Source organism: Natator depressus, chromosome 4 (genome assembly GCF_965152275.1).
Source record: "Natator depressus isolate rNatDep1 chromosome 4, rNatDep2.hap1, whole genome shotgun sequence".
NCBI classification, from domain to species: domain Eukaryota; kingdom Metazoa; phylum Chordata; order Testudines; family Cheloniidae; genus Natator; species Natator depressus.
Window position 1 is genome coordinate 118,748,984 of NC_134237.1, and position 21,419 is coordinate 118,770,402.

Genomic DNA, 21,419 nt, shown 5'->3' on the forward strand with positions numbered 1-21,419 from the left:
CTCGCTAACCTTGTTTGCCACATGACCTTGCTCTCCTCCTTCAGCACTTGCTTCACTCTCCTGATCTGTCAATCTTGTAACCCTTGTCCTCCTTGAGCCACTTTTATTATCCCTAGTCCTGTTATATCTCATTTAGGTAGTTAAGCTGATCGGGGCAGGACGTGTCCCTACTACATTGGCCCAGAAAGAAACATTTATCCTTATGGCATTAGGCAAATAATAAGTCATTTATGTTTATAAATTAATTGCTCTGAGATCATCCAATGAAAAGTGCTTTCTAAGTAAGGTCCCGTGTGCAATATGGCGAATAAAGACCTATGTTATGTGACAAGGCCAGCTCTGACATATGCGGCTGAGCTGCAGTGTGCTGCAGCAAACTCAGCATCCTGCAGCAACGCTAGGAGACTAGGAATTGTTCGACATCTTTCATTTAGTATTATTAAATAATGCTAGCAATGCCCCCACTATATGAAAATAATATACAAGCAGTGCATATGATTTATTTGCATTGTGGCAGAAGGATTCCACTTCTATGAGGCTTAGGAGCTGCCCAGCAGAGTGCATGGTTGGCAGAGGTGTGCGGTTGCATGAGGGACAGAAGAAGTCAAAGTGTGGTTTGTGTTAAGGGAAGTAGGTAGAGGTTTCCCATTCTCTCTCCTAAGTTGTGCGGGAGTTTTACTCCATTTGCGTAGGGCTTGTGAGTGCCTCATGGTAGCCACTCTCCTCAACTATACAACTTCCAAGATGCACAGAATTCCCCTGTCAAGACAGTGCTCCATTGAAGGCAGCATGGCCCAGTGGATAAGGCACCATTTGGGTATCACTGGATTCTACCCCCAGCACTGCCACTGGACTGATATGTGACTGTGACCAGGTTATTTTGCCTGATTGTACCCCAGTCTCCACACTCATGAAAGGTAGCATCTTAGAAATCTATGGGTAAAAGCAATAAAGTAAGGTCTAAGTAGTAATACTATCATTCAGACTTTTCTGCCCACCACCTATGGGGAAAATGGATCAGTAGGGCAGATTGCTTCTGAATCACAAATGATCTACTTTCACTACTTCCCATTGTGTGCCTTAAAGGAAAGACACAAACAAAATACCCCTGTGGAAAAGGGAGGCAAAATGGTATATGCACTAGCTGAGGGGTTGGAAGACCGCCATTTTTGTTGATTTATGTGGCACAAACCAAGATTTTTGATCACCTGTCGTGTGTTCCCACAATTGTGTTATTTCTGTCTCACATATTTACATGGGCCCCCTTGCCATAGTATCTCAGCCCCTCATGCTCTTTAATGTATTTATGCTTGCAACAGCCCTGTGAGGTAGGCAAGTGCTGTGATCCCCATTTTAGAGATGGGAAACTGAGGCACTAAGTGACTTGTCCAGTGGTACACAGGAATTCAATGGAAGAGCAGGGCATTAAACCTAGATCTCCTGAGTCCCAGGCTAGCAGCTTAATCACTTAAAACTATTCTTCCTCTCCATCAGTGCACTTGGGCATGAACTTTTATTGTTAGCTTATGCAACCTCTCATTTAAACTTTTTGCTTGAAAATGTATTATGTGCTTCCACTTGCAAACCCTTATTCATGTTGAGTAGTCCTTACAGGAGAAGATCCACTGAAGTCCATATCTCTACTCATGTGAATAAGAGTTGCAGGAATGGGCCACAAATATTTTAGTCATTGAGAAAATGCTCTGAGAGATTAAAACTTGTTTTAATTTTTGTCTTTACTTAGATCCTTTGGGAAGAAGAGAGAGCAGAAAAAGGGTTGTCTAAGAAACAGTCTTTTGTAGACCTAGGATGCGGAAATGGTCTGCTGGTTCATATTCTGAGCAATGAAGGGGTAAAAACAATCTTTTTTTTTTTTTTTTTTTTAACAAAAGTGGAGGTGTTCAGTATTCTGGTTCTCCTTTCCTTTATCTGGCATGTTTGATAGCTGGAATGTGCTTCATTAATATCATTAAAGCAAGGTTTTGAATCTCCGCAATTATCAGGAAAAAAAAAAGAACTGATTACAAGCTTTTTGTTAGTATAAGTGGTTCTCTGTGAAATGAACTTGTTTCCTGCTCAAGGCTAATGTAGAGGAAAAGAAACAAAATGTAATTATGCAGCCTAATCATGCTATGGGTATAGAAAGATGGGAAATAACTTAAAATCAACAAAATCTTCAGGGTCCTGAAATGAAATCTTTTTTGTAATCTGTTATCTGCTAATCATCAAAGACACAGTGGGCCAGGGCTTTAAAATGGAGTTTGTTTGACTGCATCAAAAAAGGTAACTAGGTAATATAATGTGTACTAAATGTATCATAGACTGTACTTTATGGCACAGTCTATGGGTTTAGTTGTTGCCTGTACTGCCTTTTTGGATTCCGGGGGAACACTTCTGGACTGACAGCACTCCACACCAACTTGATCCTTGGAAGGAAAACTAAGTAGCTCTGGTTCACTGCAGGATTTATCCCTTAACAGTAGTGATTAAGCTGATTTCCTTGGCAGCTGGCCTTGCTACCCTGCCATTTAACCCAGCAGGAAGTAACATAACAGCTGACATTTACTGGTAGTCAGAAGATGAAATGAGCCAGAGAACCTATGCTCTGGATTTAATTTTGCTACTGTAATTTGTATCTCAGAAGAAGGGAAGTTTGTATTGAAGCCAAAGTCCAACAATTCTGCAAAGCTACAAGATATTTTTCCTTACCATGACAAATGGTCATGTAATTGTGAAAAAGACTACCAGTACGTGGTGCTTGTGTGCATGGAGCATAACAAAATGTAGGTCCTCGAGTCTGATTTTTATCAGAAATGTTTGATGGAAACGAAAATGTTAAAGAAGAGTTCTATGTGATACAACAAAATCCCATGACTTTCAGAGTCTGTCTGTTTCATCTCAGAACATTTTCTTCATCGTTTTTAAGAACTTTTTGATAAGGAACTTAATAGTTATAAAAAAAAATTTTATAGGACTTTAGGCATTTAATGAAAAACGTTTTTAAATTTAATGGAAATGTTTATTTCATCCATCCAGTGTAACATAGACTCAATCTGAAAGTCAAGTTGGTAATTTATTCCTTTTTTCTTAGCTTAGTGTGCAGGCATAGCACCTTATGGTGAGATCCTGTCAGATACATGATAAACAAGCTTGGGCAGAGTCAATACTTGGATGGCAAAGGAACAGATTTGTGCTGTAGGTAGTGGTGTTTGGGAATGATTCAATGGATGAGTGAGAGATGAGATAGCTAACCAAGATTCTGACTTGTTTATGCTCAGACAGAGAACCAGGGCATTTCCCAAACAGGCATCAACCATCATGTCCAGGTCCAGGTCCAAATTGGGTAATTATATTCTGACGACCTACATTTCCCCTGCTCTTTCCATTAGACATGATATTCCGGATCTAACTCCACCTGTCGCGCAGTGCTGCTGTGTTTCACAGAGGTGGCTGCATGTCAGTGTGAATCAAGTTGTCCCTGTATTTGGTTTGTGTCTTGATTTGGCAAGTGTGTATGAAGTTTTTGGATGAAATACGTGCTTATAAATATAAGATATTATGTTTTATTTTTTAACCATTATTAATCCAAATATTTCAGTACCCAGGTAGGGGAATTGATGTCAGAAGAAGAAAAATATGGGACATGTATGGACCACAAACACATTTAGAGGTATTGTAAAAAACAGACCTACAGTATCTTTATTTTTATTTATTCACCAGTCATTGCTTCAAATTATTTAATTTAACTTGAATATATGAGTACTGTTCTGTCAGCTGCAGGGTGATGGTTCAGCATAGTCATGTTTGTAGGTTGTTGGCAAGGAAGGTTGGGGTTAGGATGTCTGTTTCTTATTGTATGCATGCATATGCGCAATTTCCCCCCAGTTCTCAGTTACAAGAACCAGCATGGGTAACCTCCCCGCCATCACCCTTCCCCGCCACGCACACAAAATAAATACAATCTTTGATCTTGAAAGATCAGAGCTTATATAGTGATGGTGCAGCAACACCACATAGTGCTGTCCTTAAGAAAATAGAAGTTCAAAAGCGTTTGGCTTATTCTTGAGAAGTTCATAATAGAATCACTCTGGAAATGATTCCAGCCACAATCCTCCTACAGTGCAGTATGCCATTTTGGAGCAGCATTATTGTTCGGTCTTAAAAGGAACAATCACCTGCTATGCTTATTTTGTAATAAGCCATCACAATAATAGCCTGCAGCAAACTGGACAGGAAAATGGGTCTGAAAGAGGGATTATCTTTCAAATTCCACATTAGCATTTTTATGAGAACAGAAACAACTAGAACACAGGAACATTCACTTTCAATCCAGCTGTGCATAGTCTTCTGTGTATCAAATCCTCACGTTGATTGATAGTTGCCTTGTTCCTTAGTTTCCTCGTTTTCTTTTCACTAAACTCCTGAAATTGACTTTTCCTATTTCCACTCTCTCAAAAGTACTCTAAGGTTTCCCCAGATTCAGCTGCTTAAAAAAAACCAAACTCCCTATATAGTTGTGTTCTAGTTGAGGCTGTTGATTAACATATGTCAGAGTTCAGTATGACTTTTCCCCACACTGCTTAAAAAAACAGGAATGTCAAAGTCATGGAGTTGAAGGGTTGATATTAGCTTCAATCAGGCCAGCAGAGTTTGTACAAGTCATTGAAGTTTAAGGTACTAATTTATTACATGCAACTCTGCTAATTCACTTCAGTGCTGGCATGCATCATCCCTGCTTTTCCAGTCCCCATCCTCAAGTACAGAGACCGCCAATTGCAACAAACTGTTTAGTGGCTCTCAAGTGTGGACAAATAGAGACTGAATGTGGCTATCACAGTTGTTTTCCCACGCAGTCCAGAGCCAGAATTTAAGCCAACGGTTTGGGAAGTAAAAGTCTAGAGTAGCAAGACAATGTACTACTTCAACTCCCATATGCTATATATATCTAGTCACTTCTGAACTAATCAGTCATGTTCTATTTTCTCCTGTTATATATTAATTCATTTAGGCCCTGCCCCATGAAAGTCATTGGACGTTTTTCCCATTCACTTTTTTGGGCTCAGGATCAGGCCATAATGCACCATCTGGTGAGGTGCTGAGCACCCTCAACTCTCATGAGCTTTTTTAGGAGCTGAGAGCACTCAACACAGTGCTTTGCACCATTGGACCCTTAATTGTATAGCAAGGTGACAAGAAGGAAAAGTATCTTCCTTTTGCCCTTTAATTTTTATTAGTCTTGTGTGTTTTTTTTTAAATTTGCAAGTGCAAGTAATTAGGTTACAGTCTTGGTTAAATGAACATAGAACGGTTACAAATATGAACATAAGCTATGGGAATTATACATAAACGTTTGAAATAAATGCCTTATAAAAGCTGTTTGGTGGAGGAGAAGATTTCGAAACCTTATTTCATCACATGCATTTGTGGCTAAGGGAATTTTAAATTACAGGGTTTGTAAAAGAAGAAACCACCTGTTCATAGCATCTTTGTGTTACCCTCAGAGGTTTTTTAGCTTGATTTTTTTTTTAAAGCACAACTTGTAGTATGCGTATTGCAATCTGTGGCATGCAGTGCCAATACTAAAATTATTCATTAAATGTGGAGTATTGCAGCACCAATCTGCTGTCAGACGTGATGAATACAAATCTGCTTATGGATAATTATTTAAATGCAGAATACGGCATTGCTAATCCATACGGTTTCAAAAATGAACAATCAAAATTAAAATATAGTGTCGGTGGTAATTTGTTTATCAGAACATAAAGGCATTTACCAAACATTTTGGTTTAGTATATTTGGATGAACTTACATGGAGCATTTTGAGGAACGTGTGTGTGCGTATGTAGCATGTGTGTGTCTATGTCGTGTGTGTACGTACATGCGTGCACACTGTATATAAAATGAAGGCATTGATAGTGACTCCACAGTTAAGGCTGTATGGGATTTTCATTTAAAGAAGGATTAAAATCTTTCTGTGTTCAGTTTCCATCTCTGGCCCAGTAACTTCAGGGGACTGTTAATTTTTCCATGGAAATTCTGAGAAAAAATATACTAACTTTTATGAGGAAGCATTTTAAAATGCCTCCTTTTTAAAATTTAGCTCTCTTCCTCACTGTTCTTTGGGTTCCTCTCGCGAAATAGCCACAAACTCCAATTTTCTCTCTCTCGCATGTGCTGACAGCATCTTGGGCGTTGGCCACTCTTGAATTTTTAAATTAAACCAATAACAGTTCCTGCTGTTCAGGATACCTTATGGAATGTCCCCAACCGTAGTTATTGCACAGTCTCAATGGCAGTAGCGTGGAGGGAAGGCGTCAGGAGCTGATGCCTCAGTGCAGACATGCTGAGTGCCCAGACAGCCCAACCCTCTCTAATTAAAGCTCCCCCCATCAAAATCCTTTTCCCCAGTTCCCACGCCCATCCTAGCAACTCCCTGACTTGGTGTGTGTCAGGCGGCAGCTCCGTGATAAGTTGAAGGGGCAAAGAATGGTGGCTGTGTCGAGGTGTGAGAGGGTGTACACAGATGACATCAGGGTGAGTGGCCACGGGGGAAGAGAGGAGCAGAAGGGGTGGAGAGGGGAAAAAATGGGATTTAATTTGAGGTGGACCAGGGGATGGGAAGCAGACCAGAGAAGCTGAATTCTGATGAATCACCTGCAATAGATGCTGTGCAAACATATGGAGACACAGTCCCTGTCCCAAAGGGTTTTATGATCTAAGACTCGGATCCTGCAAATTGAAGTCACTGGGGCTCTCTGGGGACACAGGAGTCTGCCCAGGCAGATACAGATTGCAAGATTGTGGTCTAAGAGGACAGGTGGCACAAGAAGACTAGTGGGGGAGGGATACAATCAAATTTATATAATTTTATATTTATGTTTATGCATGTTTTTGTTGTTGTTATAGTCTCTCTGTCTAGCTTTACATCTGTCTTGTTTTATGTGTTTCTACTATTATCTTATTTATGCTTTGCACCAATAAGACATCGTTGCATGGCAAAAGGATTTGCTTTTGGTTCAGATCAGAAAAATATTGGTAGTTCACATTCGCTGTTGCTGTTCCCCTCAAATCTGTTTTAGGGTTTATACTGCTGCCCTCACTGTGTCAAATGCAATAATTCTAAAAAATGTGGGAATGAAATGTATTTTATTTTTTAAGGAATGTGCAATCAGACCAGACGACAGTTATCTCTTTTCAAATGTTGACTGGCTAATAGGAAACCATTCAGATGAGCTAACGCCATGGATACCTGTAATTGCAGCTAGGTATGGAAAAAAGTTTCTGCTAAGCTCTATTATATGCATGCCCTGGGATAACTGTATACTTTTGCCTCCCGTGTTCATGAAACAATGTGGTGGTCTGTGATCTCATTGCAGGACTTGGTGGGGTTGGTGTTTAGCAGAGCGATGGCAACTCACAAAACATTTATCTCTGTAGGTATCCCATTAGGAAGCACGAGAATAGCGTTCCTGTGTAGAAGCATTTCTCCATCACAGACAGCTGCAGTAGCATAGCAGCTCTCCAGTTTTTTTGGCACAAGAAATCGAACTAGATTTTATTCTTAGATTTAAGTCCTAATCCTGCAAGCACTTACTATCCGGTTTAGTGCTTACTGCCTTAGATTGTCCCACTCACTACATCCAGCAGCAAGAGTTTGCAGGACTTGGTCCTTTGGTATTAAATTAAACTGGGATGATAAATCTCTAGAGCAAACCCCCAAAATAACAAGTGACTATTTCATTCAGAGGAGCACGAAAGGAGGAACATATTTATATGGCTTGACGTAGAAGCTCTGTCGCGCCATTAAAATGATTGTTTGTTGCTTGTATCTGAAGTGGTATTGACTGTTTCATACAGCCACGTAATAAAATTAGCCTTCTATAACTATTATTCAGTAGCCAATAATCCTTCTTGCAGGTCTTCCTATTCTTGTTGCTACTTTGTACTGCCTTGTTGCTTCTTTGATTTCCATGGAAAATATAACCGAAGGCAAAGCCAGAAGACACAATACAGAGAATATCTTGATTTTGTTACACAAGTCGGATTGGAATGTGGCTTCACTGTGGAAGAAGATTGCCTTAGAATTCCCTCAACAAAAAGGGTAATTTCTGACGACCTTTTAAAATGCTACTAGCTATTTATAACACACATACGTTTGTTCATTATGCCTATATTGGAGAAGCAGGCCACAACAGATTAGTACATAATTGCAGACAATATTTTCCATACAAAGGCTAAAACCATTCATCTGCCTCCTGCATAGTCTGTCACGGCCCACTTAGTGTCACGAAAAGGGGCCTAAAGGAAGCAAAAGGGGCTCTATCATTTTATAGTGCTACATAATCATATGCATATTAGTGGAATGAAAATCTTATGGTATATCTGCTTTTCCCATATAGTCTCCTACTGCCTTTGTTTGTCCCATAGCATTTAGGTTGTTTGTACCTTGCTGTATCTTATAAAATTCACACTGTAAGATCCTTAAAGTAGGGACCCATTTTTGGTCCTGATCCTGCCTTTTGGGTAGGGATTGTAAAGATGCTGTAAAGCATCATGAACACCTTTGGTGCAGTATAAATAGTAATTTTATTTATTTTTGCTAATATAGGTATGCCTCATTGGGAAGTCCAGAACATATCCACCTATGCAAGAGGATCGAATCAATAAACAGAGAACACAGTATATTAACAACCGTCAGTCCTGCACTGAGGTCACATCAGACAAAACAGTTGGATCTAATCAGTGTGACAACCACCATGTTGTAAACTGTGTCATTGACCAAGCAGCAGTGTCGGAGCGTGCTGCAGATGAGACAAAGACAGGTGGTGGCAGGGTCTGGTTATCTGGATTTCAACCCAGAGAAAAAGTAGAACAAGTCAGGAACTGTGCTGCTCTCCCTCGGGATTTTGTAGATGTTGTGGTTTTGACCGTGGCAAGCTTACTGTTAAATGCAACCCAAGAGAAACCATGGGATCATACACTTGACGTACGTTTGAACACCTGGAATAAAGGAGGTAAGATTGTTCTTTACATGCAATGTACATTGCATACAACAGTGCTTGCTATTAAAACTTACAGTTTTGCTGCTGTCAGTACATACCATGAAAAGTACTGTAATGCTAGTTCCTATGGCAAATATACAGAATATTCTTAGGAGTCTGTTTACTGCTGTCATCCCTGTAATTGGTACACTAATGTTAATTAGTTGCAAAGTCATTTGCAAAAATTTCTCTGCTAACCTCCTTAGATGCCATACCATTTAGATTTTTATATCATCTATTCACACTCTATTTTTTTATCATTTGCTAGATTCTTTTTTTCACTTTTAAATACTGGGTGATAGTCTGTATTTTTACTTTTAAAAAATTAACTCAATTTACGTTTCATTGTTGACAATTTTAAGGCTACTTTTTGAAAGCCTGTCTGCAAACGCTTATATCTATTTCTTAATTTAGTAAGTTTTTTTTTGACACAGTCCTGCATGACATTCTCATACACAAACTGGGGAAATGTGGTTGAGAATAAATTACTATACAGTGGGTGCAAAACTGGTTGAAAGACTCTACTCAAAAAGTAATTATCAATGGTTTACTGTCAAACTGGGGGACTTGGATAGTGGAGTGGAGAGTATGCTTATAAAATTTGTGGATGAAACCAATGTGGAAGGGGTTAGCACTTGGGATGACAGGATTAGAATTCAAAACCACCTTGACACATTGGAGAAGTGGTCTGAAATCAACAAGTTGCAATTCAATACAGTACTACCCTTAAGAAGGAAAAATCAAACGCACAATTACAAAATGGGGACTAACTGCCTAGCTAGGTGGTATACTGCTGAACAGGCCCTGGTGGTTATAATGGATCAACCAGCAAAATATTTCTGCCACTCTGGAGAGAAACCATACAAAATAACTCCAAAAATATCCTGTAGCTTCCTAACTGCAATGCTGGGATACCATGCTCCAGTGTATAGATTTTGCTTGTAATTATGCTGGTCTGGTGAACTGACATTCCTTTTTTAATGGCTATATTATTGTTGTCTGCAGAAAGTCTTTCCTTGAGGGAAGTAGCAGAACGTTTAGACAAAAAGACTTTAAAGAGATTAAAGAATGAATATGGAGGCCTGCAGACATTGCTCAGGAACAATCATCAGGTGTTTGAAGGTAAAGAATAGAGAGATTTTCATTGATAATCTCTCATTTATATTTTTCTGAGTTGATTTATATATAATTGAAAGATCACTGGATTAGATCTTCAAAATACTGAGCACACTTCCTTGATGAGCAGAATTTTCCTTATATTTACTCCTATTGTATTTCCTAAAATGTCATTTGTAGATCTTTCCTTTGAAGGGTAGGGCAGAATGAGATTGATGCCTTGCTAATTAGTCAGCTGGTAGGGATGAGCTGTGAATCTGGCATGCTTCCCTATACAAACCATTTCCCCCTTATTTACCTGTTACTGTAGCAGGAATTCTCAGCAGGATGCTACACTTGGACTAGATTGGAGAAAACTTCCCCCCTCCTACAGTGGTGACAGTGTTGAAGGAAGTCAAGTGCAGATTAAGAAAGTCTTCTGGAGCCTCTCATTAAGACTTAGTCTGGACTTAACAAGCACTCCAGAGAAAAATGCCCACACAAAAGACAACTGGTCTAGAGTAGAGCCTCTAATTATGCGAAGCTTGACAGATTTATACAGGCTGCAGTAGCCTGGCAGAATAGGAAGCTAACAACAAAATAATTTTTTTTTTTTAATGTTCTGTTGATTTTCTTCGGGTTTTCTTTTTTGCTGCTGTCATTGTAGGATTTTTGTGGCATTGATGCCTAGCTGCTGAATAATACTCAAAACCAGCACTTTCAAACGTTGGTGCATAGGTTTGTATAACGTGAGTGTGTTTTATAAAGAGTTTTCAGTTCTTGGATCCAATGGTCCCATGTTAGCAGAAATATGGGAGGCAACTGACCCATGACAATTGTCCAGAGTGTCACCAGGTACCAGTGGATGAACTGGTAGTTTACCAGAAAACGTATATTCTTCTTGTTTTATTGAGAGGAAGTAGGTAGAAGCTTCGTGGTAGTTCCAGACTATAGTAGTCCTGAGGAATAATATAAAAGCCCAGACAATGTTACGTCTACACGAGGACTTTCTATGGTATTAGTCCTAGCCCTGGGAAGTGTTAGATACCACAGAGGTTATAAACATGTGTGCCCTCTGTTGCTACCACCAGTGGAACTGTGTGACCATCATTAGGAAAAATGCTGGTTTTGACAAGGTCGGATATGGGTCAGAGTTAACACCCAGTGAGAAGAGTCAGTTCACACTTGTCCTTCGGGTTCATGCTGCCCCTTCCATGGATGATCATCTTGTGGTGGAACTAGTGAAGTTCCACTACAAAGCAAGGTGGGCAGGATTTGGGACCCCCAGCAGGAGGTGAGTTCTCCTGTTTTCCTTATGCCAAGCTCCTTGGGGGCTGTCTGCATGCTACCTGAGGAGAGGAGATTTGGATATGGGACTAATTGAATAAGTGGCACAGAAGTTACTCCACCTGTGAGGCTTCAGTAGAGACGTCACTCTGCTATTGTGACAGGGCTAGGGGGAGAGGGGATTCTTACCACCAGCCATCCTTGGAGCGAGCTTAAAACTGGCCACGCCAAAGAGGGCAAAGAGAAAATGGGGCCATAGCTCCTCTGCCTTCTCCACGCCAGCAGAACTGGGAGCATGGTGCACCTTTCTGTGGGAAGGGGATGTGGGTGCTCTCTCCTTTTATACCAGCGTGTTCTGGAATGAAGTGTCCTTCATGCCACTCCCAACACCAGTGCACAATCAAGGCCATTAGCAACATTGCTTGAAACAGCATTCACAGAGTTTGTGATGCAAGACTGAGTGATAGTTTGGGACATCTGGTGGCTCGATTTCTTTTTCTGACAAAGAAGATCCAAAAAGGCGGGGATGCAAAAAGAATAATTAGCCAGGAGCTTAAAATTACAAATCTGTGCTGGCATTTTATAGTCACATATTTGGTGTGTCCAGTTTGGGACTAATATGCTGGAATGATTGAACCTGATCTTACATGCTAGCATCCCTCTGTTCGATTCTCTTTGAGTTTTGAGAGAGATGGTAACACTAAACTGATTTCGCTTTTAAGAACTGGGATAAAATGTATTTATATATATTAGCCTATCACAAGGCAAAATAATCCTCTATCATTGGTAGGAGCACTTTCTCTCAGGCCTAAAGGAATGATACAGAGATGGGCAAAAAATGCAGATTTGGGTTAACCAAAGCATTTTGTGAATTTGTGACAAATTGTTTTGATTGGGGGGAGGGGAGGGGCGGGGAACAGCTTTTAAAAAAATTCCAGAAAAGCTGAAACATTTAATTTTCACATTTTCTAAACATTTTGAGTTTTCTATTTGAAGTGACTTTTCATTTTAAAATTACCTTTTAAATTTTTTTTTAAATTGAAAAAAGGAAAGAAAAGCTCAGTCAAAATGAAATTGTTTCATTTTGGATCAAACAAAGCACTTTAGTTTGACCCAAAACAATTTTTTTTCAACTTTTTTCACCAAAAATTCTGGTTCTGGGTAAACCGAAAATGAATTTTTTTTTTTTTAAATTGCAAGCGAGCTGAAAAATCAGTGGTATTAAGATTATATTGCACTCCATAGGTTTTTAAAAGTGATTTTCAGAATACAGAATAATGTGGATAAATTTTTAAAGATACAGGAGCAGTCCATAATTACATGGGCTAAATGGCATAAAGACAATAGCTCCCGGAAGCTTGCCAGTAATTGTTTATCTCCCCTTCCTTCCACCCTCTTTTCTTCTTCCTCTCTTGTGTATTAACTTGCTTTCTATATGGTTTCTTTATTCTTATACATATAAAATTCGGTATACAGTCACAGATGTGTATGTACAGTTTCTGGCCCTGATCCTGCTAGTGCAGCAGTTCTCAAACTGTGGGTCATGAAGCTGAAGCCCGAGTCCCACCACCCGGGGCCAAAGCTGATGCCCAAGGGCTTCAGCTGTGGGTGTCGGGGCTCAGGTTACAGGCCCCCTGCGTTGGGCTGAAGCCCTGGGCTTTGGCTTTGCCCTCCTCTCCCTCCCAAGGGCAGTGGGGCTCAGGCTTTGGTTCCCCCCACTAATTTTTGTTGTCAGAAGGGGGTCGCGGTGCAATGAAGTTTGAGAACCCCTGTGCTAGTGAATATGGCCAAGGCCTTTTGTGCCTGATGCAAAACTCCTTTAATTTCAGTGGTTCTCCATGCAGGCACAAAGATACATTCACATGATCCAATTGGAGGCTCTAAATCTCTTCTCTGTGGCATACTTTGGTGCACCATTCTCATTGCTGAAGATTCTCATTTACAGATCTCAGAAAGAACACCCTGCTTTTTATTGCCAATTAATTTTTAAAATGTGGAGTAATGCAGTATCAAAAGAAAGAGAGAACATGTGCAGGATTACAATATATAGTGTTCAGCTCCTAGCAAAAAGAAGGTTTAACCTGCAGAAAAATGTTTAGGGTAAAGCATTAGTAAAGAGGATTACTTGCAAATACCAGGTTTCTCTATATTACTAATACTCATTATATGTACTATCGCACCTTTTTACTTGGGGATCTCAAAACACTGTACAAACCCTTAATTAGACCTTGTGATACCCGAGTGAGAGGGATACATGACATATACTTTGCAGGTAGATGGTTGAACTGGGGCACAGAAATTTAAATGATGCTTAGCCCATAAAACAATAAATTAGTATATTTGTAGAGCCCTGCAAATCTGCAGATATCCGCAGATATCTGCAAACAATGTTTGTGGATCGCGGATCAGATGCAGATACAAATTTTGTATCTGTGCAGGGCTCTGTATATTTGCATTCCTTTATTCTGATGTTGATAGTATTGTATTTATTTAAATGTCTCACTCCGTGTGTGTACATGCGCGCACACACACCTCCATATGCTTTTATATGATTTATTTACAAAAAAATCAAAATTAATTTTAAAAAGATGTTAAATGACTTCCCTGAAATCACATGGTATTAAGGGAAGGTGGTAGAAGAATTAACTCCTCATTTCTAGTTTTCTCCTTTATTCGATGGACACTTCCTTCTCTATAGCGGCCCTGATCCAAAACCCAGGGAAGTCAATTGGAGTCTTTCCACTGATTATAGTGGACTTTGAATCAGGCTCCGAAAGGTTAACTTATTTGTTTGAAAATTTCCCTTTCCCTACAAATAAACAAAGTTGTTTTCCTTTTATAAATAGGTGCCCAGTGTTTGAAGCCAAGAGTTTTCATTCCAGGGCTAACTCCACCTCTTGTTTGGGTTGGGCTTTCCCAAAATTTATGTATTATTTATGCCATTTAAAGAGAGGGATGTTACTTTCCAGTATCTGCATCTCTTCGAGGGGTACCTCTATTTCTACACACAGGGTTTTATTTATTATATAGTTATTTATTTGCTATCCCCTGTAGGATAGTTTAGATCCTAATCCTAACCACTATCTACAAATTAGTCAGCTCAGCACAGACTACATAAGGTGCCCTAAAACTGTCCAATATAACAATGACATCCCCTATAAGTCCTGGTCTACACTAGGAGTTGAGGTCGAATTTAGCAGCGTTAAATTGATTTAACCCTGCACCCGTCCACACGACAAAGCCCTTTTTTTCAACTTAAAGGGCTCTTAAAATCGATTTCCTTACTCCACCCCCGACAAGGGGATTAGCGCTGAAATCGGCCTTGCCGGATCGAATTTGGGGTACTGTGGACGCAATTAGACGGTATTGGCCTCTGGGAGCTATCCCAGAGTGCTCCATTGTGACCGCTCTGGACAGCACTCTCAACTCAGATGCACTGGCCAGGTAGACAGGAAAAGGCCCGCGAACTTTTGAATATCAATTTCCTCTTTGGCCAGCGTGGCAAGCTGCAAGTGAGTGCAGAGCTCATCAGCAGAGGTGACCAGCATGGACCGAACGGGAGGTACGGGATCTGATCGCTGTATGGGGAGAGGAATCCGTGCTATCAGAACTCAGTTCCAGTTTTTGAAATGACAAAACATTTGTCAAAATCTCCCAGGGCATGAAGGACAGAGGCCAGAACAGGGACCTGAAGCAGTGCCGCATGAAACTTAAGGAGCTGATGCAAGCCTACTAGAAAACCAGAGAGGCAAACAGCCGCTCTGGGTCAAAGCCCCAAACAATGAGGTTGTAGATAGCTCACAGCAAGCAAGCGGAGAAACCAGTTTTTCCGACAGCCAGGAACTGTTGCTCACCTTGGACCTGGAGACAGTACCCCCCGAACCCACCCAAGGCTGCCTCCCGGACCCGCCAGGCAGAGAAGAAACCACTGGTGAGTGTACCTTTTAAAATACTATACATGGTTTAAAAGCAAGCATGTTTATCATAGAATAACAGAGTTGGAAGGGACCTCTGGAGGCCATCTAGTCCAACCCCCTGCCCAGAGCAGGCCCAATCTCAACTAAATCATACCAGCCAGGGCTTTGTCAAGCCTGACCTTAAAAACTTCTAAGGAAGGGGATTCCACCACCTCCCTAGGTAACACATTCCAGTGTTTCACCACCCTCCTAGTGAAAAAGTTTTTCCTAATATCCAAACTAAACCTCCCCCACTGCAACTTGAGACCATTACTCCTTGTCCTGTCATCTGCTATCACTGAGAATAGTCTAGATCCATCCTCTTGGGATCCACCTTTCAGGTAGTTAAAAGCAGCTATCAAATCCCCCCTCATTCTTCTCTTCTTCTCTTCCGTAGACTAAACAATCCCAGTTCCCTCAGCCTCTCCTCATAAGTCATGTGTTCAGTCCCCTAATCATTTTTGTTGCCCTTCGCTGGACTCTCTCCAATTTTTCCACATCCTTCTTGTAGTGTGGGTCCCAAAACTGGACACCGTACTCCAGATGAGTCCTCACCAATGTCGAATAGAGGGGAACAATCACGTCCCTCGATCTGCTGGCAACGCCCCTACTTATATGCCCCAAAATGCCATTGGCCTTCTTGGCAACAAGGGCACACTGTTGACTCATATCCAGCTTCTCGTCCACTGTCACCCCTAGGTCCTTCTCTGCAGAACTGCTGCCTAGCCATTCGGTCCCTAGTCTGTAGCGGTGCATTGGATTCTTCCGTCCTAAGTGCAGGACTCTGCACTTGTCCTTGTTGAACCTCATCAGATTTCTTTTGACCCAATCCTCCAATTTGTCTAGGTCCCTCTGTATCCTATCCCTACCCTCCAGCGTATCTACCACTCCTCCCAGTTTAGTGTCATCCGCAAACTTGCTGATTAATTAAATCATTAATTTAATTATTAATTTGCCCTGGCATTCGCTGCTCTCCTGGATGTACTCCCAAAGCCTTTGCAAAAGGTTTCTGGGGAGGGCAGCCTTATTCCGTCCACCATGGTAGGATACTTTACCACTCCAGGCCAGTAGCACGTACTCAGGAATCATTGTAGAACAAAGCATTGCAGTGTATGTTTGCTGGCATTCAAACAACATCCGTTCTTTATCTCTCTGTGTTATCCTCAGGAGAGTGATATCATTCATGGTCACCTGGTTGAAATAGGGTGCTTTTCTTAAGGGGACATTCAGAGGTACCCGTTCCTGCTGGGCTGTTTGCCTGTGGCTGAACAGAAATGTTCCCCGCTGTTAGCCACGGGGAGGGGGAAGGGGTGGGGGCTAGCCACGCGGTGGGGGGAGGCAAAATGTGGCGTTGTAACGAAAGTACATGTGCTATGTATGTAATGTTAACAGCAAGATTTACTGTGAAAGAGTGTACCCATTGTTCTATAAAATGTGTTTTTTTTAAATACCACTATCTCTTTTTTTTCCTCCACCAGCTGCATGTGTTTCAAGGATCACAGGATCTTCTCCTTCCCAGAGGCTAGTGAAGATTAGAAGGCGAAAAAAAACGCACTCGCAATGAAATGTTCTCTGAGCTCATGCTGTCCTCCCACACTGACAGAGCACAGACGAATGCATGGAGGCAGACAATGTCAGAGTGCAGGAAAGCACAAAATGACCGGGAGGAGAGGTAGCGGGCTGAAGAGAATAAGTGGCGATCTGAAGCTGAAAGGTGGTGGCAGCATGATGAGAGGAGGCAGAATTCAGTGCTGAGGCTGCTGGAGGATCAAACTAATATGCTCCAGCATATGATTGAGCTGCAGGAAAGGCAGCTGGAGCACAGACCGCCGCTACAGTCCCTGTGTAACCAACTGCCCTCCTCCCCAAGTTCCATCGCCTCCTCACCCAGATGCCCAAGAACGCAGTGGGGGGGCCTCCGGCCACCCAACCACTCCACCCCAGAGGTTTGCCCAAGCAACAGAAGGCTGGCATTCAATAAGTTTTAAACTTTTAAACTTTTAAAGTGCTGTGTGGCCTTGTCCTTCCCTCCTCCACCACCCCTCCCAGTGCTTCTCTCCTCCACCACCCCTCCGGGGCTACCTTGGCTGTTATCCCCCATTTGTGTGATGAATTAATAAAGAATGCATGAATGTGAAGCAACAATGACTTTATTGCCTCTGCAAGCGGTGATCGAAGGGAGGAGGGGAGGGTGGTTAGCTTACAGGGAAGTAGAGTGAACCAAGGGGCAGGGGATTTCATCAAGGAGAAACAAAGAGAACTTTCACACTGTAGCCTGGCCAGTCACGAAACTGGTTTTCAAAGCTTCTCTGATGCGCACCGCAGCCTCCTGTGCTCTTCTAACCGCCCTGGTGTCTGGCTGTGTGTAACCAGCGGCCAGGTGATTTGCCTCAATCTCCCACCCTGCCATAAATGTCTCCCCCTTACTCTCACAGATATTGTGGAGTGCACAGCAAGCAGTAATAACAATGGGAATATTGGTTTTGCTGAGGTCTAACTGAGTCAGTAAACTGGGCCAGTGCGCCTTTAAACGTCCAAATGCACGTTCTACCACCATTCTGCACTTGCTCAGCCTGTAGTTGAACAGCTCCTGACTACTGTCCAGGCTGCCTGTGTACGGCTTCAGGAGCCATGGCATTAAGGGGTAGGCTGGGTCCCCAAGGATAACTGTAGGCATTTCAACATCCCCAACGGTTATTTTCTGGTCTGGGAATAAAGTCCCTTCCTGCAGCTTTTGAAACAGATCAGAGTTCCTTAAGATGCAAGCGTCATGTACTTTTCCCGGCCATCCCACGTTGATGTTGGTGAAACGTCCCTTGTGATCCACCAGTGCTTGCAGCACTATTGAAAAGTACCCCTTGCCGTTTATGTATTCGCCGGCTTGGTGCTCCGGTGCCAAGATAGGGATATGGGTTCCGTCTATGGCCCCACCACAGTTAGGGAATCCCATTGCAGCAAAGCCATCCACTCTGACCTGCACATTTCACAGGGTCACTACCCTTGATATCAGCAGATCTTTGATTGTGTTGGCTACTTGCATCACAGCAGCCCCCACAGTAGATTTGCCCACTCCAAATTGATTCCCGACTGACCGGTAGCTGTCTGGCGTTGCAAGCTTCCACAGGGCTATTGCCACTCGCTTCTCAACTGTGAGGGCTGCTCTCATCTTGGTATTCATGTGCTTCAGGGCAGGGGAAAGCAAGTCAAAGTTCCATGAAAGTGCCCTTACGCATGCAAAAGTTTCGCAGCCACTGGGTATCATCCCAGACCTGCAACACTGTGCGGTCCCACCAATCTGTGCTTGCTTTCCGGGCATGAATAGCCCATTTATAGTCCATATATGTATTCGCAGATGATCAGTGTAATTCCCACTGACCTCTAGTAATGGTTTGTGTGCTTGCTTTTTTTTTTTTTTTTTTTTTAAACCCTCAGTTCTAAATGGAAGAGTTCATATTCGTGACTGGAGAGAAGAGAAACCCTCAAAGCGAACCAAGTCAGAAGTAAAACGAAGATTTTCTGCTGAAGCTTTTAAAACACGTCTCTGTTGGTTTTTCATCCACCATCCTGATGGCTGTTCTCTGACTTCTGAATCTTGTCCATATGCTCATGGGACTGAAGAGCTGAGGCAGTCTCAGATTATGAAAAAGAAAAAGCACCCACAGTAATGAAGTACTGTTGGTTACTCTTAAACAGCACAAATAAATGGATTTCTGATTAATTGAATGGACTTCTGAATGCATGAAGAATGTATAAGATTAAGTCTCTCTCTTTATTTATGTGTTTGTTGTATTTATCCAGTTTCTTATAAGTCCTTTTCTAATTTTAACTGATTTTTTTTCTTTTTTAGGGATTTTTATGGACATGAAAATGTTGAAATCCAGATGAAAATGTCCATGATTTATTTTTTTATTTTATTTTTGGTAACATCCTTAAAGTATAGGGTTTTACATTTTGAAAACAGTTGTGGTCTGACTGCTCACTGTTTTTTATTATGTTTTGTTCAAACAGAAAAGTAAAACCAGCTTTTAAAATCTCAGCACAGTCTTCAAGCTCTTTGGCTGATTGGGGAGGCCTCATCTGGAGTACTGTGTCCAGTTTTGGGCCCCACACTACAAGAAGGATGTGAAAAAATTGGAAAACGTCCCGCGGAGGGCAACAAAAATGATTAGGGGACTGGAACACATGACTTATGAGGAGAGGCTGAGGGAACTGGGATTGTTTAGTCTGCGGAAGAGAAGAATGGGGGGATTTGATAGCTGCTTTCAACTACCTGAAAGGGGGTTCCAAAGAGGATGGATCTAGACTGTTCTCAGTGGTGGCAGATGACAGAACAAGAAGCAATGGTCTCAAGTTGCAGAGGGGGAGGTGTAGGTTGGATATTAAGAAACAGTATTTCACTAGGAGAGTGGTGAAGCACTGGAATGGGTTACCTGGGGAGGTGGTGGAATCTCCAGCCTTAGAGGTTTTTAAGGCCCGGCTTGACAAAGCCTTGGCTGGGATAATTTAGTTGGTGTTAGTCCTGCTTTGCGCAGGGGATTGGACTAGATGACCTCCTGAGGTCTCTTCCAACCATAATATTCTATTATTCTAAGGGGTATCGGGGAGTGAGGAACAAGAGCTTTTCCTCTGCAAAAAGCTAAGGGAGATTGCCTCTGCCTCTCTTTGATTCGGGGAGCACCCCCTTCTCTGCTTGCTGATGCAGTGAGAGTCTACCTCCCCCATTTCAATCTATGATAACCATTGTGGGTTTTGCTTTTAAAGTGTAAAAGGAGAGCTCCTTGGGCCCTGTGGGGGAACCAATATGGAGGACTCCAAAGCATTTGTTCTGGGACCTTCTAAGTCATGACCGGCCTTCACTGTTCATTAAAGGTTCATTAAAATTGATCGAGTCAGCACAAACTGTGTTTAATGATAACCTTTCTTAGATTGACAAGACTTACGGTCGTCATACAACAATGGCATGTCTTGTCATCCTCCAGTTGGTTAAGCTCCTCCCTGCTGGAACATGTCATTTTCTTTAAAGGGCAAAAGTCTCTGTAATAATTGGTGTAATCTTCAGTTAAGTGATCTTAGAGTTGAAGGTTCACTATCCAGTCTCCAGTACAACAAGTCATTTCAGTCCTGGCCTGACAGCATTGTTCCATCCAGGATGTGTTGAGGCACAGACCCTTACACTGTGAAACCATGTGGGAGGAAACTCACTGAGACAGGATTTTGTATGTAACTCCACTGCTAGTTGGAGCAGCAGCATGAAGCAAGGCTGGAGAATGAAGAGAAGAAATGTGTGGCCAGGTGAGCTAAGCAGGGGGTGAAAGCAATGAGGTTGGTTGCAGGAACGGAGGCAGGACCCAGGAGTGAGAGCGGGCAAGTGTGGCTGATAGAAAGGGGAGTGGAAGGTACAGCAAAACTGAATGCTGGCAGCAGTGCAAAGGAAATGAGAGTTTGAGAAGGAATGAAGCATGGTGAAGATGGAAGAGAGAATGGAGGAGGAATGTAAGTGGTGACAATTTTTTGCAAAATGGCTCTGAAACCACTCCCAGCTTTGCTTTAATAGTTCAATAGTAGGCAGAAGAAAGAAGCAAGGCAGCAAGGATTGATTCCTTTGCCTCCATGGCAGAGACAAGCTGGCCTCAAGTCACTTTTCCCTTACTAACTTCTGTTTCCAGGGAATATGGGTATCACTGGCCATCCCCCTCTGACACACACGCTCCAGTGTGCACCTTGGCCTTTTTATAACCAGGTTTAGCCTCGGCTACATACGTGCAGAGCAAAAAGGAAATATAAAGTCCTGTGCTTGGGCTCCCCAACCTGCACTTCTGCCACACCGTGGGGGTAGGGTTTGATGGAGAGGGGAATCCTCTAAAACAGCGGTCTCCAAAGTGGGGTGCGCAAGATCATCCCTGGGGGTGCGCAGCAGTAGGAGTGCCGCCAGAGTGGCAGGAGGGTCACTCCTGCACCTTTGATTCTTTGGCAGCACGCCTGCGGCAGCTCGGCTCTTCCCTCTCTGTCTTTGACCACTGCTCTAAAATAATGCTTTCAT

At 42.2% G+C, this 21,419-nt stretch overlaps 1 protein-coding gene across 2 annotated transcripts in view; it reads left to right on the forward strand.

Moving 5' to 3' along the window:
* The window catches only part of TRMT44 (tRNA methyltransferase 44 homolog), a 32,333-nt gene extending 12,091 nt beyond the window's left edge, over positions 1 to 20,242 (forward strand). The window contains exons 4-10 of one of the 2 annotated variants that reach the window (XM_074951766.1): positions 1,745 to 1,852; positions 3,599 to 3,670; positions 7,159 to 7,265; positions 7,918 to 8,101; positions 8,609 to 9,014; positions 10,047 to 10,163; positions 18,812 to 20,242. In XM_074951766.1, the coding sequence (XP_074807867.1) occupies positions 1,745 to 1,852; positions 3,599 to 3,670; positions 7,159 to 7,265; positions 7,918 to 8,101; positions 8,609 to 9,014; positions 10,047 to 10,163; positions 18,812 to 19,044 (1,227 nt within the window). In that variant the 3' untranslated portion in view covers positions 19,045 to 20,242. The remainder of the gene's footprint in view (positions 1 to 1,744; positions 1,853 to 3,598; positions 3,671 to 7,158; positions 7,266 to 7,917; positions 8,102 to 8,608; positions 9,015 to 10,046; positions 10,164 to 18,811) is intronic. The other variant, XM_074951764.1, reaches the window with a different exon arrangement.
* Positions 20,243 to 21,419: the final 1,177 nt, after the last annotated feature.